This window comes from Podarcis tiliguerta (genome assembly GCF_965153285.1).
Source record: "Podarcis tiliguerta genome assembly, chromosome: 14".
NCBI lineage: Eukaryota > Metazoa > Chordata > Lepidosauria > Squamata > Lacertidae > Podarcis > Podarcis tiliguerta.
In genome coordinates, this window is record NC_139547.1 from 30,383,789 (window position 1) to 30,409,029 (window position 25,241).

Below are 25,241 nucleotides of genomic sequence, written 5' to 3' on the forward strand. Positions count from 1 at the left end.
ATGTTTTAAAATTCATTTCCCCAAAAAAACGCGGGGCGAAAAATACGGTAACTTTGTGTAGAAATAAGTCCTACTGTTGTCAGTGGAGTGGAGTTGCAGCCTTAATCTCCCTTTTTAGAACTCCGTACCTCTTTACACATACAGACTAGGTTCAGAAATAATGGCAAATTGTCTGTCAGGTCTGAGCCTTGTGTTTGCTTGTCACGTCATCCCTGGAGGTTTTGGATTTCTGGAAAAAAAATTATTCAGAATTAGTGCCCTAAGGCAATAGAGATTTAATTTAGCATGTTTTTACTTATTTTTAGTGAAAATAAATCTCCAGATGTTTTGTGCTACAACTTCCATCACTTCCAGCCAGCACATTCTTTAAAGAATTCACCACCCTGAGCCGGTATTTGGCTACATATTGCAAAGTTGATGACTGGTTTGCTTTTAGCTATTTAGAGACATGAAAGGGCTGTTTAGCCACAGCTGAGCAGGAGCAGAATGGGTGTTCTGAGGAAATGGTGCCAGAGGAAAATGTGCCCAGCCTTAACTTTGAGCCATGAAATGCACGAGTGTGTCTGTTAATTATGAGAATGAGCATGTCTGCATGAAAGCATTTTTCTTCTGGCCCCCACCCCTTTTTCTAATAGGCCTCAAGCAAACAGCGCAGGACAGCGGTATGATCTTTTGCCAGAAGAAATAGCTTGGAAGCAAAATATGGCAGGTGCTTCATAAGACAATGATGACAAGCTGTCATCATAGCCTTGCCCCAGATGATCTTGGGGCAAGCTCACTGTGGAAATAGCCAAGGCTTCAGGCCATTTCATTGGACGTGAAACAAAGTAAACTGGGCCAGTGCTGGTGAGCTGCTCCACTGACTCTACAAGTAGAGATTCTTTCTATGGGCCTTTGGATTCTATTTTCTAGTTTCTCTTTATTCCTGTTCTCCACCTATCATAGGTATGTGCCCACTTCGCTACTTGCATTTACTGACATGGATGATTCTCCTCTGCTTCCTCCCAGGAGGCTGTGGTGCAACTTGGAAACTGCCAGCACCTGAAAGTGCCTCATTTGAATGTGTGCTAGCTCCTATCACACTCCCATATCACACTCCCATCTTAAAACTTGACCAGCTGCAGACAAGGATGGCTTGAGAGAAGCAACCTTTATTCTCTCTTCCCCACCTTCTGCAAAAAAAACTTTTTAAAAAAAAAAAACACATCTAGCCTGATCATTCTCAGTGTCAATGGCCATGCTGCCATCTTAAAATGGGACGATCCAGTTTCCCACATGGTTGAAATCGCAAAGTTGTCTCCTACTTCCTCTTCCTTCAGAGTCCTCAAAAAGACACCTTTGTTTGACATGCAGTACTAAAATATATTTATATTTGATAATTAATGACATCAAGTAACATTTTCCTGTTTCTGACCATATTAATTCTGCAGAGGTTCGGAAGGTGATAGGTCTGAATGGCAGGTTCTCTCCAGGAGCAGATGTCTCAGACCTCTGGGCAGGCTGGCACTCTTCTCTACTTGTTTTCACTTCCTTCCCTCCCCCCACCCCAAATGAGAGAGATGTCTGGCCCATACCAAGGGCGGCTGCCAGAATGCAAAGGTCTCACACAAAGCCCCCAATTGTGTTCCCCATGAATGTGTTAGCTGTCTCACAAGGAAGGACAGCGAAAGCATCACCGTGCCCAGGACAGCATCTTTCTGCAGCCTCTGTTCCCTCCCACCATTTAGAGCATCTAACGTTTCACCACCACGTGGCTCCTTCTCCAAGTCAAGGTGCCAGGGTGGGCAGTAAAATGGGGCATGTTCTCAGGTTTCAAACCGGATTCCGAGGGATTTGATAATGCACAAGCTCTATACTGTCAGAAGGCAGAGTCAGAGGAGCAAAGAGGGCATCGAGAATGGAGGAACAGACTGTGGCCCACATCACCCCCTGTCCAGTAAGTACCCTGCCGCCTTTTCTTTCCCCACAACCCAGCACCTGCCACTCCTTGGCACCAGTAAATGTCCCTTGATGGGTTCCTGATCTGTTTCTCTTGGGATTTTTCCTTTTAAAGGAATGGAGTGATGCACAGTCACACAGGAAAACTTGCAAATGGATTGTGTCCCACATTATTGGGACGCCTGGAGTTCTCAACTCGGGCACCAAAATACTCAGGGTGTCTTGGGATCAGGGTAGAAGTGAGAGAATGATACAGGTTGAGAAAGGGAATTGAGAGAATTCTCTGATCCAAATCCTTTCATTGCCCCAGGACAGGGGTACCCGATGTGATGCTCTTGAGATGTTGAGCCCCCAATTCCCATCAGCCCCAGCCAGCAATACCAGTAGTCTAAGGTAGTGTGGTTTGTGGTCCCACAACATCACAAGGGCACCATGTCGGCTGTTCCTACCCCAGGACTATTGATGCAGATCTTGGTGTTCCTGGAGACTGAAGGTACTCCGTAAGCAAGAATGATCAAACTTAGTGAAATCTTTCATAACCTTAGGGAAATTATATATGTTATAGGAAGTCTTACCATCAACATTAAACTAATACTTTGTCAGGCAGCTGCCCTCCAGATGTATTGTACCATAAGCCCCAGCCAGCACAGGTCCAAAACATCAAACTACAAGGTTGGGGAAGACTGTTTTATACTTTATATTCTGAATTTCTTGCATTTACTTAGGCAAAGTACAATATTAAACATTTTAGTTTAAAAGCCTGCCTAAATATCTTATACTGCAATCCTTTACTTTGGAGTAAATTCCTCTTACCACAGTGGGACCTGTTTTTGAGCAAGCCTGCATAGGATTGCTGTCTTAATTTCAGTTCTGTGCACTGAAGATTTTAAATCAAGCCAGACTTCTCCAAAAACTGATAACTACACTGCTTGAGATCCCTATGCTTTTGCAGAGTAACAACTTGAACACCAAAATAATACAAAGACTTAGATACCAAGGGAAAGAGGAAGATGTATGATCCATGGAATCCCTGTGGATCATGACCAAAAACATTTTGAATACCTTGTATTACCTGTCTTTACATAGTCCACAGCTTTCGGAAAACCAGGGATCACTCATCCAGCAATGGGATGAGAATGAGTTAATTTCCATGTCAACAAACCATTAATAATAATATATTATTAATTACCTGCCCTTAGGTTCCAGGGCAGGTTACAACCATATAAACTGGGTAGGCAAGCCCTGAGCTGCTTATATCGCATAACTACACCTTCTGTAACCATCAAGTACATCCATGTTTGCATTTTTGTCATGCCATTTTATTGTACTTCATTTTCTTAACCAGAATAGGAAAGGGTTGGAGTCCTTCAAATGAAGGTTGCATGTGGTGTTTCCCACTAATACTTTTGATGTTCAACTTATTGGTTTCTGTTTGACTGATGGGCTTATCTTGGCTCTTAGGAGAGAGCCTTGCCGGCAGAATCCAAAAGCCCTTCCAGGACATTTTGGGTTGTTCTTTCTGTCATTTTAATCTGTGGAATCATCTGCATTGCTGTGGCAGCAACTCTCAGCTTCGCAAAAACATCTCCCAAGGTAAGGAGATTCTCTTACCCGGGGAACGCAATACTCTGTTCACCATCCAATTTTGCCTGCAAGGAGTGGCTGAAACTGTTCATCAGTTATCAGCAAAATAAGGTTGCAGTCCTCTATACCAGCCTTCCCCAACAGTGCAACCAACCAGCCCACTCCACCACCCCACCGATGCTTTGGACTACAACTCCCATGAGCTGTTTACAGCTGGAGGGTTCCAGGGTGGGAGAAGGCTGTTCAGCATGCTGGGCTGGGAGTATGTCCCATTGAACTCAATGGGACTTGATTTGATTTATTAGATTTGTTTATTGCTTTATATTATTACCACTGGAAAACTCTTTATCTGTATCCCCTTCCCTGTATTTTTGCAATGATTTATGTACGAACAAGTATGTGTTACACATGAGAGAGCATTTTCTTTCATCTGCCCTGCGCGTTGCATCAGCAACATGTTCTTCTGTTTTGAGAAAGAGTAAATTACTCCTGTCGTCTCCCTTCTTGCACCAGTTGTGATTTTGCAAACCTCCTTGCAAACACTCCATTAAAACATCTGTTTTCTAAGCTGAAGAGCTGAAAGACGTAAGTCTTCCTCTTTCTGGCTGTTGCCATGACTATCTTTAGCACACCCCCAAGAAAAGGACCAGGGAGGGGAGCGCACAGAATCTTGCTGCAGCCGATAGCCCAGGTAGTTTCTCCCACCCCCAACCAGTCTTAACACTGCATATCTTCATAGCCTCTTTTGCAGGTTGTCCGGTTAAACTTCCAGAACCGACCAGGGTCCCGTATGAACCAGTCGGCTTTCATGAACAAGTCCAAGAACACAGTTACTTATTGCATAACTTCCCCAAGTAACCAAACAACGTCAGTCTTGTTTGACAACAAGAATGTGAGTGTCCTGGTGGTCCTTGCCTTTCCAAATTGTGAGGAAGGGGATGGGGGAAGGGTGCACAATGCTGAGAAATTGCCGGTGCAGCCACAAAGCCCACCTAAGCCGTGAAGCTGGCGGGTTCTCCTGGCCAAGCCACTTGAATGGGAAATCCTCATGGCCTGTCTGCCTCCCAGGATTTTTGTGATGGTAAAAGAAGCAATATTTGTGGCATTCCTTTATCCTCTTCACAGAATTTTTTTATGAACAGGTTATATATAAATATAGGGGAAGCTGATGCAGTTTCCTGGCATGCAAAGGAGCGTGGTGGAGCACTGAGGAGCCGGCGTTAGAAATAGTAAAGTGAACTATGTCTGAGCAAGCCGCCTCTTGCCCTCCTGCTGCTCAGGGCTCAATGAAATGAGCATCCCTCTGGATGTGCAGGAGGCCCCCAGAACAAGTGTGGGTTTCAGTGTAACTATACAGAAATTTCAGCCGCTCTGAGCAGTGTTGGACATGCAGGCCCCTAGAACACACACACACACAGAGCAGTCTTCATCCCAGGAATCTTGGATAGAATAAAATGCCCAGGGGCATGTGCAGAGTGCATTTTCCTCTGCACACAGCCATAAGACCCTAAGCATGTACGTATTTACACACACAAAATCAGTATTGGAAGTCAAAACCTCCAGTTGAGGAAGGATGTGGCTTCCAGATCAGAAACCTCTGCATCTTTCTCTCTGCAAATGAAACACAATGGAGCAACTCCCAGAGCCTGTGCCTTAAAGAAGTTCAGGAAAAACAACTATGAGAATGTATTGCAGGGGTGGCTAACCCATAGCCCTTCAGGTGATGCTGGGCCACAGCACCCATCCTCTCTGCCTGCCGGCCATGCTGGGACTGGGAGTCCAGCATCTCTCACGGGCCACATATTAGCTCCCCCAAGTGCATTGCTGGTGCTACAGGAGGCAGAGAGGACAGTACTATGTTCACTTAGTGGATCAAGCAACCTGCCAACAAACAAAACAGGCTTATCTAGTTTCTTCTGTTCAGGGCTACGTCTGCTACAAGCCCTCAGAGCAGAACAATTGCTACCTGCGGATGATGGATGACCGAGACCGAGACACTGTCCAGATGTCCTTCAACCTGTCAGAACACAGGGTGAGCACAGAATGCTGAAGCAGCCTCCATAGAATCCAGATTCTCTATAGTCTATTGTCTATTTTCTTAGTTTAAATGAATTTTGAAGAAGCATCACCTGGAAAGCCAGGAATATTTCATCTCCCACAAGAGGTGATGAAAGACACTAACTTAGGCTTTAAAGGGGGAATTATTCATTCCCTTTAGGATGCATCTTAATCAGGAGTGCCTAACCTCTGGCCCTCCAGATCTTCCTGGACTCCAGCTCCTGTCATCATCCCTGACTGCTGGCCAGCTACTGAATCTGAAAACCCAACAGCAACTAGAGGGCCACAGGTTATAGAACTGTAGATTTCAAAGGGACCCCTTGAGTCATCTAGTCCAACCCCTGCAATGCAGGAATCCTTCCCACAGCTGTCTCTGGGTGGGTTCAAAACACCAACCTTCTGGTTAACAGCAAAATGTCTTTGTCTAGCCCTGTTGGGCATTCAGAACATACGATGTCACTTCTGCATGAGGCTAGTGGCCCATCCAGCATCCTGTTCTCACAGTGGCCAGCTAGATGTCCCTTCCAGCAGCTCATTTTCAGAAGCATTGCTGCTTCTGAACAAGGTATCGGAGCGTAGCCATTGTGACTAGTAGCCATGGATTGCCTCTTCCTCCTCCCTCAATGTGTCCAATCCTCTTTTAAGGCCATCCAAGTTGGTGGCCATCATTGCCTCCTGTGGGCGTGAGTTCCATAGGTTTAACTGCATGAAGAAGAGCTGTCCTTCATTTTATCCTTCCCGAATCTTCCAACATTCAGCTTCAATGGATGCCCATGAGTTCTAGTGTTATGAGAGAGGGAGAAAAACTATTCTCTCTGTGCCTTCTAAGCCAAGATGAGTGGGTTACTCCTATCCATTTCCTTTAAGTAAAAGGAAAAGGAGACGAAAATGTAACATAGTGGCGGGTGAGGGGGCCGGAGACAAGGAGAGGAAACCCTCTTTCCAGCTCGTGGGCAATTGAAGTAAGCCAAGGAAACAAAGGTGCTTTTGTCAGTGATTCCACAGCAGCATAAGTCTGAGTAATGATGCATAAGAGTCATCCAGACAAAATGTTAATGGCTTCAGGTGAGGGGCGAGGGCAGAGGTTTGATTTCGGAAAGACAGAGGCCCCTGTTCTGCCGGGAACGTCAGGACAAAGCTCAGTGGGGTTGGTTTACCGCCCCCACTTCCATTTAGCAGGGAGGCAGCGCTCCTGGCCAGCTCTGCCAACGCCCCCCCAGAACTTTGGAAGAAAGTAAATGGGGAGGAATGTGAGACACCCGGCAACCTTGTTAATGAAAGACTGTTTTGAAAAGGTCTGGTTCCCATATGTCAGCTGTGTAAACAGAAGTGATGTTAGGGACCTTGGGGTGAAGGGCAGGAAATAAATCTTTAAAATAGACAATTTCTTCATGCAGCACGAAGTTAAACTATAGAACTCGCTCCCGCAGGAGGCAGTGGCAGCCACCAACCTGGATGGCTTTAAAAGAGAATTGGATAATTCCATGGAGAAGGGGGCTTTCAATTATGCTCTCTCTGCCTCCACAGTTGGAGACAGCAATGCTTCTGAATACTAGTTGCAGGAAACCACAGGAGGGGACAGGACTCTTGTGTTTGGATCCTGCCTGCAGATTTCCTGCAGGGCCATCTAGTTGGCCACTGTGAAAACAGGATGCTGAATTAGATGGGCCATTGCTCAAATCCAGTCTGTTAACGTCAGACTTCCAGCCCCTCACACTTACTAAAGGAGAGGCTATGCCATGGATAGTTGAAGGTGATGGATTTACTGTTTCAGTCACTTGCCACTTTTCTTTCTCATATGTGACTTATGGGTGGGTGGATACATGCAATGCTCTGCATGTTTTGTTGAGGTTGAACAATGCCATTTTATTAAAAGGTAAAGGTAAAGGTACCCCTGCCCGTATGGGCCAGTCTTGACAGACTCTAGGGTTGTGCGCCCATCTCACTCAAGAGGCCAGGGGCCAGCGCTGTCCGAAGACACTTCTGGGTCACGTGGCCAGCGTGACATCGCTGCTCTGGCGAGCCAGAACCGCACACGGAAACGCCGTTTACCTTCCCGCTAGTAAGCGGTCCCTATTTATCTACTTGCACCCGGGAGTGCTTTCGAACTGCTAGGTTGGCAGGCGCTGGGACCGAACAACAGGAGCGCACCCCGCTGCGGGGATTCGAACCGCCGACCTTTCGATCGGCAAGCCCTAGGCGCTGAGGCTTTTACCCACAGCGCCGCCTGCGTCCCATTTTATTATAAGACGAATAAAATATTTACCATTTTTTTAAAAAAAGGACAGGTCAGTGTGGCCTGGGGCAATGGCATATAATTGCAGCTCCCCAGTCCCTGACCCCTTGGCAGAACTAGATGCTGGTGTTCATCTGTCCACACCAGCCTTCTCAAAGCTGGTGCCCTTCAAATAATAATAACGTACCCTGCACATCTGACTGGGTTGCCTTAGCCAGATGTTTTTGACTACAACTGCCAACATCCCTAGCAAGCACTGGCGTGATATGAGCTGTAGACCAAAACCTTTGCAGGGCACCAGCTGGAGTGAAGGTTGGCTTATACCAGCATCTGTTCAGTGCTTCCTTTTGATGGTCACTAATGAAGGATTAAGGAATGCAGAGCCCTGACACTTGGTGCTTCTTGTTCCTGCCAAGGTGGATCAGCTGCCGCTTCCCAACGACAGGACCCAGTACTACCGTGAGTTCCTGGGGATCGTGCCAGGGAGGCAGGTGCGACCAGAAGAGGCAGGGGAGGCTGTCAGGTCCTTGTGTGGGCAGGCGCCCATCTACTGGGTCAAGAAAAAAGACGGTGAGTGGACTCCTGGACCCCAGCCCCTAACAGACGCAGCCAGCTGGGGAAGGGTCATCGTAGCTCAGTGGTAGCCCATCTGCCTTGCATGCAAGAGGTCCCAGGTTCAATTGCCAGTGGCATCTCTAGGTAAGTCTGGGAAACCCTGGACAGCAGCTGCCAGTCAGTGTAAAGAACACTGAGCTTCATGGACTAAAGGTATGACTGTATAAGGCAAAATCTCGCAGCATGTTGTGAGGATGAAATATAGAGGAAGAGGCATGTAAACCTCAAGCGAAAGGTGGGATAGCAATATAATTAATTCAAAAACTCCTGCCTCTCAGCATGCCCCTACATCAGCTAGGGTAAATAAAAATAATCCCAAGCCAGGTTGTATTCTGAGGACCATGTAGAAAGGTGGACAACAGGTATCCAATTAAGAGCTTTCAGGCTTGCATTCAATCTGCTGAGCAGAGCTCCAGTCCCTCAGATTGAATTCCCCTAGGATGAGAAGTGCTAAACAAGCTGGGGTGTCTCCCACTGTCTTAAGAGCTTAGAGGTGGGGAGACACCCTTTCTGGAACACTGGAGCCTTTTGGTTTCTTGGATGGGGGATGTACAGCAGCAGAGCCTGAGATCTACTTCTTGAAATTTAAATACGCAAAATTATTGAAAGTGGGTGGTTGCCTTTTTCCAGATTCTGCAAGAGAGCTGCATTAATACGCGGCCTCCCGCCCCCCCCCCCCAATAATCAGTTTTAATAGTAAACGCTCTGCATTTGGATGCTGTCCATGCACTAACCGCACCCGTCGCACACCTGTTCTCCTTGTAGGTCCTCCAAAGCAGCGGCTCATCTACCTGTGCATCGACATCTGCTTTCCGAACAACATCTGCGTCTCCATCTGCTTCTACTACCTTCCCGAATGAATGGCCTGGACCACCCTCTGCACCTCTGCTCTTCTCTACTTGAATACAAGGGCAAGGCTCTGCTGTCTCCGCCAAGCCCACGTTGCAATTCAGGGCTCTGGATTGGGCAAGAAGGGCTACAGGAACCTTCCCCAACCTGGTGCTCTCTGGGTGCTTTGGACTACAATTCCCATCACCACAGCTGTGCTTCCTGGGTCTGATGGGCTTGTAGTCCAACAGCACCTCCTGAAGGGCACCAGGTTGAGGAAGCTTGAACTACAGCGACACTCAGTCAAGATGGCAGTATATACATATGTGTGTGTGTGTGTGTGTCTGTGTGTATACACTGTATGTATATGCATACTCCTGCTTTATTTACAAAGAGTGTTGCCCTTTCAGCTATAAGCCTGTAAATAATTGTCTGCGGGGAGAAGAAACTGCGTGGTGTAGATCCAGTTAAAAATCTGAGTCAAACAAACATTTTGTAAATCAAAGTATTTTTTAAGAAAAACCACAAACCACTCATTTTAAGGAGCTACCCTGGTGTGTGTGCATGTGTGACAATAATTAAAAGCACAAAAAATGAGGAAATGAGCAGCTTGAGATGTGTGTTAATAGCAGCAAGGGAGGGAGAGAGAAAAGAGAGGAACCAAGAACTCCTGTGTCCCACCCTCCAGGGCTAAAAGCACGCTTGCACTTCTCCAAGCACATTTCCCTGCTGGAGGTCCTTTTCAGTCCTTTTTTTCCCCAATTCTGTGGACCGGGATGACAGCAGTACACTGCTTGGCTAGCTCAGTTACTCAACCAGCCTTCCTCAAGCTGGTGCTCTCCAGCTTTTTTGGACTACGACTCGATGCCAGTCACAGACAGCATTGCCATAGGGTGCTGGAGCTTATGGGAGTTGAAGTCCAAAACAACTGGAGAATACCATCTGGTAATTAATAAAGGCACTTCTGAGCCCAGAACAGGGTGCGGCCCCCCCAACGCCGGGGAGAAGCCATTGCTCACTCTCCCCACGCCTGGCTCCAGCATTGAATGTCAGGCCTAACTGCATTTTTACTTGCAACTTGATTCAGTTAGATTCAGCTCTCCCATAATGCTGCCCCCCCCCCAAAAAAAAAACCTGGATTGTCCAATGATGCCAATGTTGGAAAAATCAGGAGGGACAGAAGCAAGTTCTAGCTGAACTATGGGAATTTGCTCCAACAAGATGCAGTGATGGCTACTGACCTGGATGGATTTGAGAGGGGTCTCTACTCTAGACAATTCATGGAGGATGAAAAGGCTTATCAATAACTACTAGTCAAAACAGTAACCTCCAGGAGCAGAGGAGAAATCACAGAATTGCAGTGTTGGAAAGGACACAAAGGGTCATCTGGTCCAACCCCCGCAAAACAGGAACCACAGTGATGAGTTTTCCTGTGCTCACATCCTACTTGTGAGCTTCCCACTGGTGTAGCTGGCCTAGATGGGCCTCTGATCCAATCCAGCAGGTTATAACCATGAAACAATGAGGGTAAACCATTTTTCTTCCAACTGCAGTGAGCCTTCTGGAGCAGGAGGTGGAAAGCTTGCAACAGAGGCCGCCTACCTTTGCTCCTGGCGTGGGAGAAGGGGGGGGGGTGTATGCACATTAGTTGGAATGTCCGCTTAGCCATTTACGTTGGGCAAAGGTGAATGGAAGGAACAGAGGGCAGCCTCACCTAAACAAAAGCAGTTCCCCAAAGAGAGCAAGTTGAAACCCTGTGTTGGGAGATCCATCCCATACAGTAACATCAGTGCTGAGTGTCACAGTTTCTCCTTACAAACCACTCTTTGTTATGTGATACAACAAAAACTGGGGGTTCTGTTTTAAAACTGCCTGCCACTGTGCAAAGATGGTTAAGGTGGCTTCAATTTTACTTGAATCCGGCTCTTCTGCAGAAAGGCAGCTGTGGGTGGCAACACAGTCTTTGCACACCTGACCCCCCCAAAAAAAACCAGTCTTGCAGCAATCTTGTGAACGCAGCCTTCCTTCTCAGCCCAGGACGCTGTCATTGAAAGCAAGGCACACGACCGCTTTCTGATGCCCACTGTATTCCCGCTTGATCTCGCCTGTTTCCACACACCAGAGCCTGGCCAGATTATCCGAGGAGGCTGGGGAAGGAAAAGGGACACCGTGAAACCACACATACAAACACACACAACAATCGGCAATTAATGGGTGACACTGAACTGCTTTACAAGGTTGCCGTAACAATTAGTGAGCTACTTCATAAAGCATTTATAGAATTATATACAGTGGTACCTCGGATTACAGACGCTTCAGGTTACAGACTCCACTAACCCAGAAATACTACCTCGGGTTAAGAACTTTGCTTCAGGATGAGAACAGAAATTGCGCCGCAGCGGCAGCAGGAGGCCCCAATAGCTAAAGTGGTACCGTAATTTTCGCTCTATAACACGCACATTTTTTCCTCCTAAAAAGTAAGGGGAAATGTTTGTGCGTGTTACTGAGCGAATGTGTGGTCCCTGGAGCCGACTGGCCCGAGTGCAGGAGCAAAAATCAGATCACACGTGTCGCGGAGGAGGGAAGGGAGGGAAGGCTTCAGAAGCGAGGCTGCTGCTTTCCTGCATTCTGCCTCAAGGTCTTACTGCCCACCCTCTTCGGTTGCTGTGTTTGCTCAAACGCAACAAAGAGCAGGGAAATCCCCTGCCCTCCTGGCAAGCAGAGGGGAAAGTAAAGGATTGCGTCCTTCCTTCTAATTCCTTCTTAGTCACACTGCGCGCAGGCTCCAGCCCACCCGGCTCAGGTTCCGTCGGCTAGGAGCGCAGCCTACAGCCACCACCTCCTCCTATCCGTGCTGCTGCTGCTGCTGCTGCGTCCAGCATTCTAGGGACTCGCAGGCAGCCGGAAAACATGCAGGTGGGAGGGAGGCAGACAGAGAGAGAGAGGGAGGGAGGGAGGGAGGGAGGGGGCTGGCTTGGGTGGGTGGGGGAAAACTTTTGTCTTCCTTTCTTCCCTCCCTTTAACCCCTCTCCTGCATTGTTAGCCAGCTGCACACCCCTCTCGTGCTCTTTGTCCCTTCTGTGTTTTTCCTTCCCTCTCCACTTAAAACATGGTTACAAAGCACGGATTCACATGGAACCTCAGGATCTTTGCATTGGGTCACCCCAAATTCACCATCAGATCACATAGCATGTCCATGGCTACAGCCTGCACCAAAAAAATCACACACCCACTGTTGCCTGGGGCTGCAATGGTGCAAATACGTGGTTACAAAGCACAGATCCACAGGATTTTTGCATTGGGCTACCCCAAACTCACTGTCAAATCACATGTCTGTGGCCACAGCATGAACCACAAAAATCATACATCCACTGTTTCATTCAGAATTTTTTTTTCTTGTTTTGCTCCTCTAAAAACTATGTGCGTGTTATGGTCAGGTGCTTGTTATAGAGCAAAAAATATGGTACCTCAGGTTAAGAACAGTTTCAGGTTAAGAATGGACCTCCAGAACGAATTAAGTTCTTAACCCGAGGTACCACTGTACTGATTAACAATGTGTACATTGTTCAAAATCTTCGTGTTTTTAGTAGGGTGGGAAGGAGAAATGAGACGGGCATCGTTTGATTTTCTACATAAGGTTTCAAAATAGCTTGGCCTGGCCACAGGGGGCTTAATGTCCCTCGTCATCCTTCCTATTCATTCTCCAAGGAAAGGTGGGTCCACCCTTGTTCACCTGTGACAATGTACTGAGAGTCCCCTGAAAACGCGCAGTCCCACATCCAGCCGCGGGAGGTTTCCCCTGGGTTGTTGCTCTTGATGCTCAATTCTGTCATCAGAGAGAAGTTAGACGTCCTCCAGATCTTGCAGGTTTGGTCAGCAGAACAGGTTGCCAAAAGCCTGGAACAGAAGACGGAAGACTAGTCAGAGTGGGGCACGGCAGGTGGAACACAGGCTAGAAGTGTCACCCAAAATAACCGATAACATAAAGTCCCTATTTATACTGCCGGATTTTAAAGAATGTATTAATTATTTTCATCCCCTCCTCAAGGTGGCATACACAGTTCCCCCCTTCCTCATTTAATCCTCACAACAACCCTCTGGTGTAGGTTGAGGCTGAGGCAATGACTGGCCCCCCAAGGTCCCCCAGTGAGCTTCATGGCAGAGTGGGGATCTGAACGCTGGTCTCCCAGGTCCTGGTCCAACGCTCTAACCACTACACCACACTGGCACTAAATGGAGAAAGCTTCCATAGTTATGGGTCCCAAAAAGAATCCTTATAGGGAAGGTCTGTAGCTCAGTGGTAAGAGAATCTGCTATGCAGGCAGGCAGCCTTATGGCATCTGCAGATAGGGCTGGGAATGCTGTCCCCCGCCCCCACCATACGAAACCCTAGAAAGCCAGTCCTACTCACGTGGAGTCTGGGCTGAATTTGCACTGGAGAGCATAGCGGCTGTGCGCAGGAATCTTGGTCTTTGGGATGAGCTGCGTCACCTCGTCACCTATGCCACCTGTGAGATTCCACACGTAACAGTTTCCCTGCAATGGGAGGGGAATGAAACATCTGAGAGGCCATCTGCCTGCCAAATCCCTTGAAGGCTTAGATCTGGTTGTCACATGACACCAAGCCATAGTTAGTTAACCTAACTGGCATGTGCAAACCCAGCCCAGCATGGTTTGAGGTAACTATGGTTTGGCAAACTGAGGAGCCTTGCTTAACCATGATTTGTTTGACCAACCCACCCCAGGCCTTCGCTGAGCTACAGCGGCCCGAGGCAAGAGCATCTGGAAAACAAAAACTTTGGATGGCTTGTTTGTTCCTCTGTCAGGCAACTCATGGTTTGTTGAACAAACCATGGTTAAAACAAACCCTGGTTTAGTGCAATGTGCAAACACAGCCACTGTGGACTCTTTAAACAAGACACTGGCAGAGAAGCAATAGGCAGGCTGTAGCGCCTCACTGAACCACAAAGCCAGCCAGCACTTACTGAACTGTTAACGGCAGCCATGTAGCTGGCATCAGGATCAATATGAACAGAGTTGACAGAGACTTCCGGCTCTGGGATGAGCTGTTCATTGTGGTCCGTCTTCAAGTCCCAGATGTGAATGGCCCCACTCTGGTCCCCAACAATAAGTTCTGCCTGTGGACAGAAACACACACAAAAAGGGCCTTCACCTCTCAAGACGACAGACCCTGCAAATCCCCACCATTTGGAAGACTGCATGAAAAGAGGAGATGTTCCCAGGGGATGGTCTGAAGGCACGTGAGGCCACCTCCCTGCTGAAGCTAAGCAGGTCTGGGTCTGGTCAGTGCCTGGGTGGGTGACTGTCTGGAAACCCACAAACCCACCCTTTTGGATTCCACAAGGGATGAAAGGCGGAATAGGAATGTCAGAAAATAAAAGTATCTAGAATGTGTGGGTGGGAGGGCTTCATGTTGACTGGTTTGGGTTTCTCTAGCCTGGTGAGAAGAATAGTGAGAGGTGATATGAGAGCCACCTTCGGATATTGGAAGAGCTGTCACATGGAAGATGGAGCAAGCTTGTTTTCTGATGTTCTGGAGGGGAGAACCTGAACCCATGGATTCAAATGAAAAGAAAGGAGATTCTAACTAAACATTAGGAAGACATCCCTGATGCTAAGAGCAGTCTGACAATGGAACAGACTCCCCTTCACTGGAGATTGGATGGCCACATGTCAGTGACTTTAGCTGGAATTCCTGCATTGCAGGGGGTTGGCCTAGGTGACCATTGGGGTCCCTTCCAACTCTACAAATCTGGGATTCATACCTGATTGGGATGGAGGCAAACACAGTTGATGGGGGCATTCACTTGAAAAATGCGCTGGCACTGGAGGTTGCGGGACCTGTAACAGAACAGATGCAGGCAGAATGACAGGTGAGCCAAAGCATAACCCCTTCACTGCCATTATGCCAGGGAGCTCCAAAGCACTTTTTGTGAATTTCATTCCCTAGGAAAGCCTCCTATGCAATCAGATCTTATATTTCAAAGAAACATCTCCTGGCCAAACCCTCGGCGGAGCGCATTAAACAATGCTTAGGGGATCACATCCTAAATGTGCAGATTCCTCTTCCTGAACTAAAGGTAAAGGGACCCATGACCATTAGGTCCAGTTGTGACCGACTCTGGGGTTGTGGCGCTCATCTCGCTCTATAGGCCGAGGGAGCCGGCGTTTGTCCACAGACAGGTTCCGGGTCATGTGGCCAACATGACTAAGCCGCTTCTGGTGAACCAGAGCAGCGCATGGAAACACAGTTTACCTTCCTGCCGTAGTGGTACCTATTTATCTACTTGCACTTTGATGTGCTTTCAAACTGCTAGGTTGGCAGGAGCTGGGCAGGAGCCCACCCCATCGCAGGGATTCAAACCGCCGACCTTCTGATCGGCAAGTCCTAGGCTCTGTGGTTTAACCCACAGTGCCACCGGTAAACTTACATTGTGAGTTTACAATGTAATCCACCCCCCCCCATCATAATTTAAATTCACCCTCAATATATCCACTCCTGCAACTCAGGAACAGATCATGCATCCAATGAAGTGGCATGTCATCTCTAAATCTTATACCATTATAAATTTCTTTGCCTTAAGGTGCAACAGACTAACCCAGCAACCCCTCTGAAAATCAGCAGTTTGTTCACTCCCAAAGCTCCCAAATTTTAGGTCAGACAAGCTGGACTTCTCCCCCTCTTCCTTCTACTCTCCTTTCTCTTGTAACATTAAACAAGACTGTCAAGAATTAAACTGGCAAGCCACTAGATGCAGATTCAGCATGCAGGCTGCAATCCTAAAACTTTAGATAACCACTTTTAATTCTGAGTTCTGTATTCTATGATCTTACAATTTCTGGATGTTTTAAATGATTTTATTGTACACCACCAGATTTTTTTTTGCAAGTTGGTATATTAATATTCTTATAGATAAATTAATTCACTAGGAAGGAAAGCTCATTAAACTCAGTGGGATGGGAGTTTTGCTTGAGGTCACGCTGGAAAACCCTTGGCTCAGACAACCTTGTTCCTGCACTGGGAGTCAAACTTCAAGTCTCTTCCAGTTCTGTGGTGCCAGCCTAAACTGAGACAGCATCTGATTTAGGCTGCAAGAACCATTGGCCATGACCCCATGACACCTGCCTTCTTGCCTACAATGCTGCTTAAGCATGATTTGAGGAAAGAAACTCCTGTGTATCTTGCAGATCGTCAAACTCACTGACTTTCCTTGCAGATCCATGGTCATAAGAAAAGCTTTGATGCTGTATCAGGTCAATGGCACATCAGAAGTATTTCTGCCTCCAACCACAGAGGCAAAGCATAGCCGATGTGGCTATTGGCTATCACTATTTTTCTCCTCCACTAATTTTTTCTAATCTCCTTTTAAAGCGATCCAGTTTGATGGCCATCACTGCCTCCTGTGGGTGTAAGCTCCATAATTTAACTGTGCACTGTATGATGAAATCATTTCTTTTTTCTGTCCTGAGTTTTCCAACATGCAGCTTCACCGGGTCTCCTGTGAGAGCGGGAGAAAAACTTTTCTCTATCCCCTTTCTCCGGGTTATGAAAAGGAGCAGAGTTCCAGAGGCTTACCTGAGGTCCCAGATGCGGGCCATGCAGTCCTCGCCTCCCGTGTACATCCAGCGGCCATCTTCATGGAAGCCAACAGAGGTGATGTTCTTGCTGACACCGTCGTAGTTGATAACAGGGTTTGGGTTATTGGAGTTCAAGTCATACATACGGATGTGTTGATAGCCTGGGCAAAAGACCCCCGAATTAGTTCATAGCTAGTTCAAAAGCACAAATTTGATCTTTGCACAGAATTTTCTGCAGAAAACTGGCAGAATAAGAACTCGTGTCAAGACCCACAAAAGATTAAAGTGGTCATTCTCCTTCAGCTGCAGTGGCAAGTATTAAGGAGATGGAGACAGCAAACTGAAATTTATTTTGGTTTGCTCATACTCAGGTAGGTAGGACCTACACCGGTGGGTTCAAAAGCAGGGTTTCAACTAAACTTCTTAGTGGAAGTTAGACTAGAATTATGAGGTCCTTTCCAGTTCTATGATTCTATGAACTGTAAGCAGTTTATCTTATTAACCAGGAATCCCTGTAACAGTAAATCCCAACACTATAAACAATAGAAGGGTCCCCTCTTCTGTGTCTGTCCTTTCTTCCTAGCCCTGCTCCCATCCTAACTGGAGAGCCAGTGTGGCGTAATGGTTAGAGTGTCAGACTAGGTCCTTGGAGTCCAGGGTTCAAATCCCCACTTGGCCATGAATCTCACTGGGTGACCGTGTGGGCCAATCACTGCCTCACAGCCTAAGCAACCTCACAGAGTTGATGTGGGGATTAAATAAGGAGAGGGAGAACCATGGGCACCACCTTGAGCTCTTTGGATAAAAAGGTGGGATATAAATGTAATCGTTCAACTCCAAATAAGGACAGGGGAAAGGAATGACCAGGGCAGTGGGGTGGGGCATGTTGCATTTCCTTCACTTTACCTGATGATATGGCTGGCATCAACTAACAAGCATGGGGGTGTTTCTCTGGGCTGGAAATAACCTCCCTAGCTTCTCCTGAGGCCATAGCTTTGTGATCATGGAGAGAATTCCCTGTTAGATGTCTCACAATTCCTTGGCAGAGCCATCAGCATTACAGACATCATGCCCTTGGAGAGACATGGTTGGAAAGACAAGGTTGCACCTCTATGCTCTTGGAATAAGCCACACTTACCTGCAGCAGCAATCATGCTCCGATCTGGGGTGATCTCGAGAGCATTGACCTGCTGGCAAATGTGGTTAAGGAAGACAGAACAGGCTGGCCTACGTAGTTATAGTGAAACACTAAGTAAGGTTAGCAGAGCCAAAATCCTGTTACAGCTGGCGCATCAAAAGGATACAGAATCTTGGTGCTGGACGGTCCGGGTGCATATCCCACTGTGGGCCTGCCAGAAGCGAACTGTGTGGTCATAGCCGGCAGTGGCCAAGATGACGGGGTCGCTGCCCACAGTGCCCTGTGCTGTGTTCATGGTCCAGGTTTCTAAGGACACAGAAAGAGAGAGGGGTAGGAGTCCCACCCATGTGGCTAGAGAGGAGATGCCCTACCTTCTTCCAAAGAGACACTGGCAGGAAGTGGGAGACTCAGCACTGCCCAGGAAGGAGCTGAGAGCTGACAACATGTCCACTAGCCACAATGGCTATGCTCTGTCTTCACAGTCAGAGGCAGCAATGCTTCTGAATACTGCAGCAGGGGAGAGGGCTCTTGTGCTTGGTCCGGCTTGGGGGCTTCCCAGAAGAGGCATTTGATTGGCCACTGTGAGGACAGGGTGCTGGACTAGATGGGCTATCGGTCTGACCCAGTGGAGCAAATTCTTATGTTCTTATGCTAAACTGACAAGCCACGCTCAAATCACATTGTTTTCCATGGAGTCACTGCAAGACTTTCTGTCTGTCTGCCTGTCTATGTATGTTGCCACGTCCCTGCATCTTTCAGAAGGAGGATGCAGGAATCTGAAAGAAACCCCAAGTGTGTGTGTGTAGACCCTTATTAAAAACTGTTAGGAACCTGGATCAAATTTGTAGAGCAGAGCACATACACTGGAGAGGGCTGGGAGGGTGAGGGTGGGTTCAAGCTATTCAGGCAATATGGATTAGCTCAGCCTTGAATTGCAATGTTTGTTGTTGTTTTTTCATTTTTATACAGCCCCCTCAATGCACACAGCACGCTCCCCAAATATCAATAGTGACATGCAGCCGATCGCTGCTTCCCCCACCCACCCAAGAAGAGGTAACAAGGCAAGGAGTGATGCAGCAGATGGAGTGTGTCTGACTAGTCCTGGGTTCAAAGCCCAGTTCTATCGAGTCCAAACCATACATGACTCACAGCCTAGTTGTGACAATAAAATGGAAGGCTGGAACAGAGGGCACTTTGAGCTCCTCAGAGGAAAAAGGGCATCTAAATCCAAGAAGCAAATAAAATAAGTTTGGACCGCTGAAAGCAAACAAGAGGGAAAGGGTGAGCATTGCAAAAATTAAAATGCAACATAAATTAAAATAAATATTGGAATAAGCATGAAAACTTGCAATTATACATTATATTTTCATCGCAGAGCACTGTCTCTGATGCACAGAGGGAGATTCCCTGCCCCATTTATTGGGGACTGGCGGGTGGAGAGGGGGTGCGAAAAGGAGGCTTACCTTCAGAACGCCGTATCTTGCCCGGTTCAAACTACGCTTGCGTCGGAAGAAATCAAAGGGCAAATACGCGCCTGCGCACAAAAGAAAAAAACCCAAGTCTTACGTTTCTAGTGTCTTTTCATAGACTTGCCAAATTATAGATGCACATCAAGTATCTGACTTCCGAGTTCCTTTTGTGAGGCCTACCCAAACAATCAAGAAAACCGGGATTTTACAGTGGAAACCTACACATGTCTACTCAAGCATAAGTTCCATGGGAGTTGCTCCCAGGTAAGTGTGTAGAAAAGCACGTCCTTCCCTCCAGCAACATGTTTCTCTACACTTTGGTGCATCTATGGACTCATCCTGCCTGCCGCCCAATAAAAACTGCCCCTTCTGTTCATTTGCAGGAGGAACAGGCCGCAGCTAAAATGAAGCATGCGCAGTACGATCTGACAGGAAAAAAAACTCCAAACAGCCTTCCCCAGCCTGGTGCTTTGCAGATTTTTGGACTACAACTCCCATCAGCCCCAGCCAGCAGAACCAGGAACGGTTCTGGGGCTAATGGGAGCGTGACCTGGCTGACTGAGGCTGGTGGGATTTGTAGTCCAAAACATCTGGAGGGCACCAGGCTTGGGGAAAATAGGTTTTATGGACATATTTTGACAGGCCATTGGTAAAGGCCGCCATAAAGCCTCCAGTAAGAGAGTTATCCTGGGACAAAAACTCCACACTCCCCTCCTGCCTCACACCCAGGAAGGGAACACTTTCATTCAGGAGCATGAAACCACTTTCACTTACACCAATCCAGGCCACCTATTTTGAATTATACTGTGACTTCACTTAATTGTATTAATTGCTTTGATGAATCTGTTCTTGTTGTGAGCTATATTTATCTGCTGCTGTTTTTGATATTGCAGTGACTGCAACACTCAGTTGGTTAGAGCATGGTGTTGCTAACACCAAACTTGCAGATTCGATCCCCCCAGCTGCATATTCCTTCATTGCAGGGGTTGGACTAGATGATCCTCAAGGTCCCTCCCAACTCCGCAATTCTATTATTCTAATTGTCGCCGTTTTTTTGGTGCCACTTGGAACTCAACATTTGCTGCTGGAAAAGCAGAAGTACAAGTATTACATCAAATCAAAACATCCAGCCTCTCACCTCAGAAATGGCCCAGGAAAAAAACCACAGCAAACCCCCAGAGAAATAGACAAACGACACCGCACAGAAACCTGTGCACATAAAAAAAAAAAAAAAAAAACTGAAACAGGTGAGCTCTCTTTGCACCCCAAAGAGACAAACTCCTCTGGAGTCACCCCTGGTAGGTTGGCCTTAAATCCTCACTTCCCCAGCACAGGTACAGCTTAAGGTGGGCAGGTTTGGCCTGATGTCTATAGTGCCAGGTGGGTCTAGGCCTGATGAAAATGACCTCCCAGAGACACCAGCCTCTTAGAGACAACTGCTTTCACAAGGGGAGCAGTAGCTCTCCCCACTTTCCCTCTTCCAGACAGCTGCCTTTTCCCCACTTACCTCCTTCTACTACAGCAGCACAATTTCAAAACCCAATTGTTATTCACCTTTTGGTGTCTGCTGCTAAATTCTGGGGAAATCTTCCCTTTGACAAATCTCAATTATTTGTAAAATATGGTAAGCAGCCTCACTTGAAAAGATCTCCCCAGCATTAAAAGGTTGTCAGGGGACAAAGCACACAGGACAATTTTTTGTGTGCAATTTGGCATCACTTTATCTCCTGTGCTAATAAGGCAGAACATAATCATCCCATTGTTCCTCCAGTATACAGTACAGTATAGTCATACTTGGCTTCGATAAGAACAAAGCGAAATGACTCTCATGTTTTAGCACAATTGTGCATTTAACACCCCCCTGGAATGATTTACATTGCTGGGGGTTTAAATTGCTCTGTGCTGCGTGTTGTAAATTTCAATTTGTTTCTACTTGTTCCTATAGCATGGGAAGGCAAACTAAGGCCCAGGGGTCATATCCAGCCCAATCACCTTCTAAATCCAGCCCACAGACGGTCATGTTTTTACATGAGTAGAATGTGTGCTTTTATTTAAAATGCATCTCTGTGTTATTTGTGGGGCTTAGGAATTCATTCCTCCCCCCCTGCAAAATATAGTCCGGCCCCCCACGAGGTCTGAGGGACAGTGGACCGGCCCCCTGCTGAAAAAGTTTGCTGACCCCTGCTTTATAGTAAACAAAAAAACGCTTACAAATAATGACAATAGAATAAAAAAGAAACATGAAAGTCCTAGGGTAAAAAGGGAGTCAAGCAGGAGAGATTGTACTGAGAGATCAAGAGGGATAAGGATCTAGCGCCATATTGTTGGATATGGAGGTGAGGAGCTCATCAGAAATTTTATGGAGGGCTGTTTCAGCATGCGCAGGGGGCAGAAGCCAGCCGAGTGCCCTCCAGATGTTTTCATGTTCTCAGCAGCCCCAGACAGTGTGCCTGAGAGGCAGTGTGGTCTAGTGGTTAGGGTCTTGGACTAGGGCCTGGGAGACATGGGCTCAAATCACCACTCAACCATGGGTGACTTTGGCCAGTTACCATCAGCCAGCACTAGCCTGCTTCACAAAGCTGCTGTCAGGATGAAATGAGGAATGGGGAGAAGGCCTTGAGGCCCACCTGTTCCTCCTTTGAATAAAAGTATGACTATTAATAAAATAAACGTATCACATCTACATGCCAAACTGAGCAAGCTGTGAGTTGTTGTGGTTATTATGATTATTTTCAAAAGCCCAAAAGATTAAGTGTGCTCATACTGTTGGGTCACTGACCTGTGATGACTCTTTTTGTACGCATAACCTAAAACATGCAGGGCTCGATTCTTGCCTGGCCTCAGCTCCTGAACCCTCCTTTTCCAGTCTTGGAGCTCAGCCTTGGAGAATGTGATGTGACACTACAGAGAAAGAGCTCCTGAGCATGTGTGGAGTGCGGAGTCTTCAGCTCACCACTCATACGTTGGATCAGTGGGTGCTGGCCAATTGGGGCAAATGGGGCACTGCTCCACCACCAGTCTTCCCTGCCCTTGGCCAATCCCTAGCTAGCTGCTTATTCAAAACCAGTCTAGAGGGTAGCACTGCCAATTTGGTTCCTCCTGCTCCTCCCTGCTGAGTTTACAAAGAGGATGAGGATGGGGACAGAACTAGAGTTGGCTTTGCTTGTCATTGGCTCTTGGTACGACATACTGTCAGGATTCTTGCATTCCACCCCATCATTCCCAATAGACACCAGCCATCACTGCATGGGGTCAAGGGCAAGGGGACCATGTGTGAGGAGATGGTGCCTTGAGCCCCTGCACCTGTCTTTTTGGAAATTGTATGACCCCCTCCTCAGGGCTTGGGTTGAGCAGCCCCAGATCCCACACAAAGGGCTATGGCTCAGTGTTTTATGGATCTCTTTGCCTGCAGAAGGTGCCAGGTTCAGTCCCCAATGGCATCTCCAGGTAGGCATGGGAGAGAACCATGAATGAAGTCCTGGAGAGCTGCTGCCAGTCAGTGCAGACAATACTGAGCTAGATGGACCACTGGTCTGACTCAAGATAGGACAGACCCCTAAGGCAGAGATTCAGTTAAGAGAGGGGTGGGAGATATCAGGGGCAGAGCAATCTGAAGTAGCTCCTTCTGTTCCACAAGCTTAGTGGCAGAGCCCCAGCTTTGCATGCAGAAGGTTCCCAGGTCAGGCACCCCCCAAACTCAGCCCTCCAGATGTTTTGGGACTACAACTCTCATCATCCCTAGCTAACAGGGGCAGTGGTCAGGGATGATGGGAATTGTAGTCCCAAAACAAATGGAAGGCCAAGTTTGGGGATGCCTGTCCTAGCAGCTGTCAAGGCCCTTTACAAATTACAATTCCCAGGAATCTTCGGAAGAAGCTGTGGCTGTTAGTGCTTTGAAGGTCTTGTGTGGATGTGACCACTATCATCTTCCATCTCCCTTCCCCTCCTCGCATTTGGCCCCCGACAGATGTTTTCGGACTACAAGCCCCATGGGAGTTTTTGGACTACAACTCCCATCCGGAGGGAGGCCAGGCAATGGGAACTGTGGTGCAAAAACACCTGGAGGGCACCAGCTTTTTTTCTTCTTTTTTTGCGGGGGTGGATGAGCGAAGGCTGCTCTCTTCTCTGCCATAATGCTGCTCTTCCTTCTCTGGCTGGCACCTCTCGCCCTTGCCAGGCGGCCTCGGGGCTTCCCACCCCGCTCCTGCTGCTCGATGGGAGGGCGTCTCCTGGCTGCTCCGCCCCCGAACCGGCTCCCGCTGCAGGGCTGGGCGATGCCGGAGCGGCTGCTCGCGGCTGCTGGGCGCACCTGGCTGGGCCAGGTAGGAAGAGGCTGCCGGCAGGTGGAAGGGGCTCGGCGCGGCCGCTGCGTCTCCCCGCTGCCAGATCGGAATCCCAGGAGCGGCAGGTAAAACTACCTGGGCGCGTGGGTGGCATGCGGAGCGGGCAGCCGATGACGCGGGGGGAGGGCGGGGGGCAAGGAGCTGAGAGGGGGGTCCCTCTCTCCACCCCTACCCCAGGATGGCGTGCAAAGAGCAGTCCCGGGGTGCTTCTGGGGGCACTGGGGCTGGAATAACCTTCCAGTGCCAGGCTTGGGGTGGGGGCGGGGGCGGTTGGCACAGGCTGCGGAGGCCTGTTTGGCGGTGCCATGACGGAGAGAGAGCTTGCCAATGCGCAGCTAGATGGCATTTAATGAGCGCAGGGCATGGAAGCTGGCAGGAGTCTGTGGACACCACCGGCATAGGGTGGCATGAGCAGAAGAGCAGGTGCTTCTGCCCAGTGGGGGAGGAAGGGGTTAATGGAGAGGGGGCACAGCTGTTGGCTATGGGGAGGCAGAGGCAGGCATTTGCCCCATGCCAACCCAGGTGCTTAGTACAATGGATCTATCTCTCAGGGAGGGGGGGGCAAGAAGGTTGGAGGAGGAAGTGTTTTGGGGGGAGGCTCTGGTGTGCCACCAGCTTATTGTGGCAGGAGGTTGGTTAGAATTGATTTCCGTTTTGCCCAGATCATGCAGACAGGGGTTGGGGTTGGGGGTCGAACTGTCCTGCCAACTGCATCTGCATCCTGTTCGCTATATCCCCAACAACCTTGGAAGAGGCCTGGTGCGTAACAGAAAGCGGGAGCCCTTTATAATCTAAAGCGTTATCATCATCACATTGTTATTTTTAAACTACTACCCTCCCCACAGATTAGCAAAGCTAGCTTTGGCACCTGCAAGATGACTTCAAATGATATTCAGACTTGTCTGACTGTTCTGCCTTCTAGGAAACGCGGTGGGGAGGGGCTTGGGACCGGCAACCAGGGACCTTGGCATTGTTTTAACAAACTCCCTATATGTTGGGGGGGGGGGGAGCAGGGAAGGAAGTGCCATGACAATTGATCTAGAATTCAACCAGTTTAAATGATGTAGATGCACTCTCAAACAGGCATGCTGCAGCCTGGGTGCTTGTTGGCCTTCCTCTGATGCATTCTGTAAGAATAAAGTGCTTGGCATTTGGATATAAGATTATTGTATAGGTGCAGTGCTTTTCCCCCCCTTGGGGTACGCTGGGATATGCATACCCCTAAACATTTTGTGAATCTTTGTACTTTTGTCCATTTACTGTATTTATTTTCCCCGATCTGAACGATAAAATGGTGATTTTCTTGAGTCAAAATGAGAGTATCCCTAAACATTTTTTAAAGGAAAAAAGCACTGTGTATGTGTATTATACAGACACATGCACACTCCCCCACTACCACGTGTGCGACACAGCTGGCTCTGTCTTTCCCCCCC

General features: G+C 48.0%; 3 protein-coding genes across 6 annotated transcripts in view; 2 read left to right on the forward strand and 1 right to left on the reverse strand.

Moving 5' to 3' along the window:
• The first annotated feature begins 54 nt into the window (after window positions 1-54).
• On the forward strand, window positions 55-9,864 carry BRICD5 (BRICHOS domain containing 5). Of its 2 annotated transcripts, XM_083414055.1 has the most exons (7): window positions 55-945; window positions 1,431-1,936; window positions 3,400-3,531; window positions 4,262-4,414; window positions 5,447-5,554; window positions 8,233-8,386; window positions 9,197-9,864. In XM_083414055.1, the coding sequence occupies exons 2-7, from the start codon at window positions 1,898-1,900 to the stop codon at window positions 9,289-9,291; spliced, it is 681 nt and encodes a 226-aa protein (XP_083270181.1). In that variant the 5' UTR covers window positions 55-945; window positions 1,431-1,897; the 3' UTR covers window positions 9,292-9,864. The 2 variants fall into 2 exon arrangements, with proteins under 2 accessions (XP_083270181.1, XP_083270180.1); XM_083414054.1 differs by having other exon boundaries at window positions 55-1,936.
• On the reverse strand, window positions 9,751-19,542 carry MLST8 (MTOR associated protein, LST8 homolog). 2 transcript variants are annotated; one of them, XM_083414036.1, is made up of 9 exons: window positions 19,460-19,542; window positions 18,163-18,302; window positions 17,997-18,045; window positions 16,857-17,019; window positions 15,046-15,121; window positions 14,245-14,397; window positions 13,671-13,795; window positions 12,993-13,156; window positions 9,751-11,406 (listed from the first exon to the last, which is right to left on the reverse strand). In XM_083414036.1, the coding sequence occupies exons 2-9, from the start codon at window positions 18,289-18,291 to the stop codon at window positions 11,288-11,290; spliced, it is 978 nt and encodes a 325-aa protein (XP_083270162.1). In that variant the 5' UTR covers window positions 18,292-18,302; window positions 19,460-19,542; the 3' UTR covers window positions 9,751-11,287. The 2 variants fall into 2 exon arrangements, with proteins under 2 accessions (XP_083270162.1, XP_083270161.1); XM_083414035.1 differs by having other exon boundaries at window positions 17,997-18,048; window positions 19,460-19,541.
• Window positions 19,543-23,675: 4,133 nt separating this feature from the next.
• The window catches only part of LOC310664655 (hexosaminidase D-like), a 41,263-nt gene continuing 39,697 nt past the window's right edge, over window positions 23,676-25,241 (forward strand). For both annotated transcript variants that reach the window (XM_083414013.1, XM_083414014.1), the window contains exon 1: window positions 23,676-23,873. The gene's annotated coding sequence lies outside the window, so the exon portion shown is untranslated. The remainder of the gene's footprint in view (window positions 23,874-25,241) is intronic.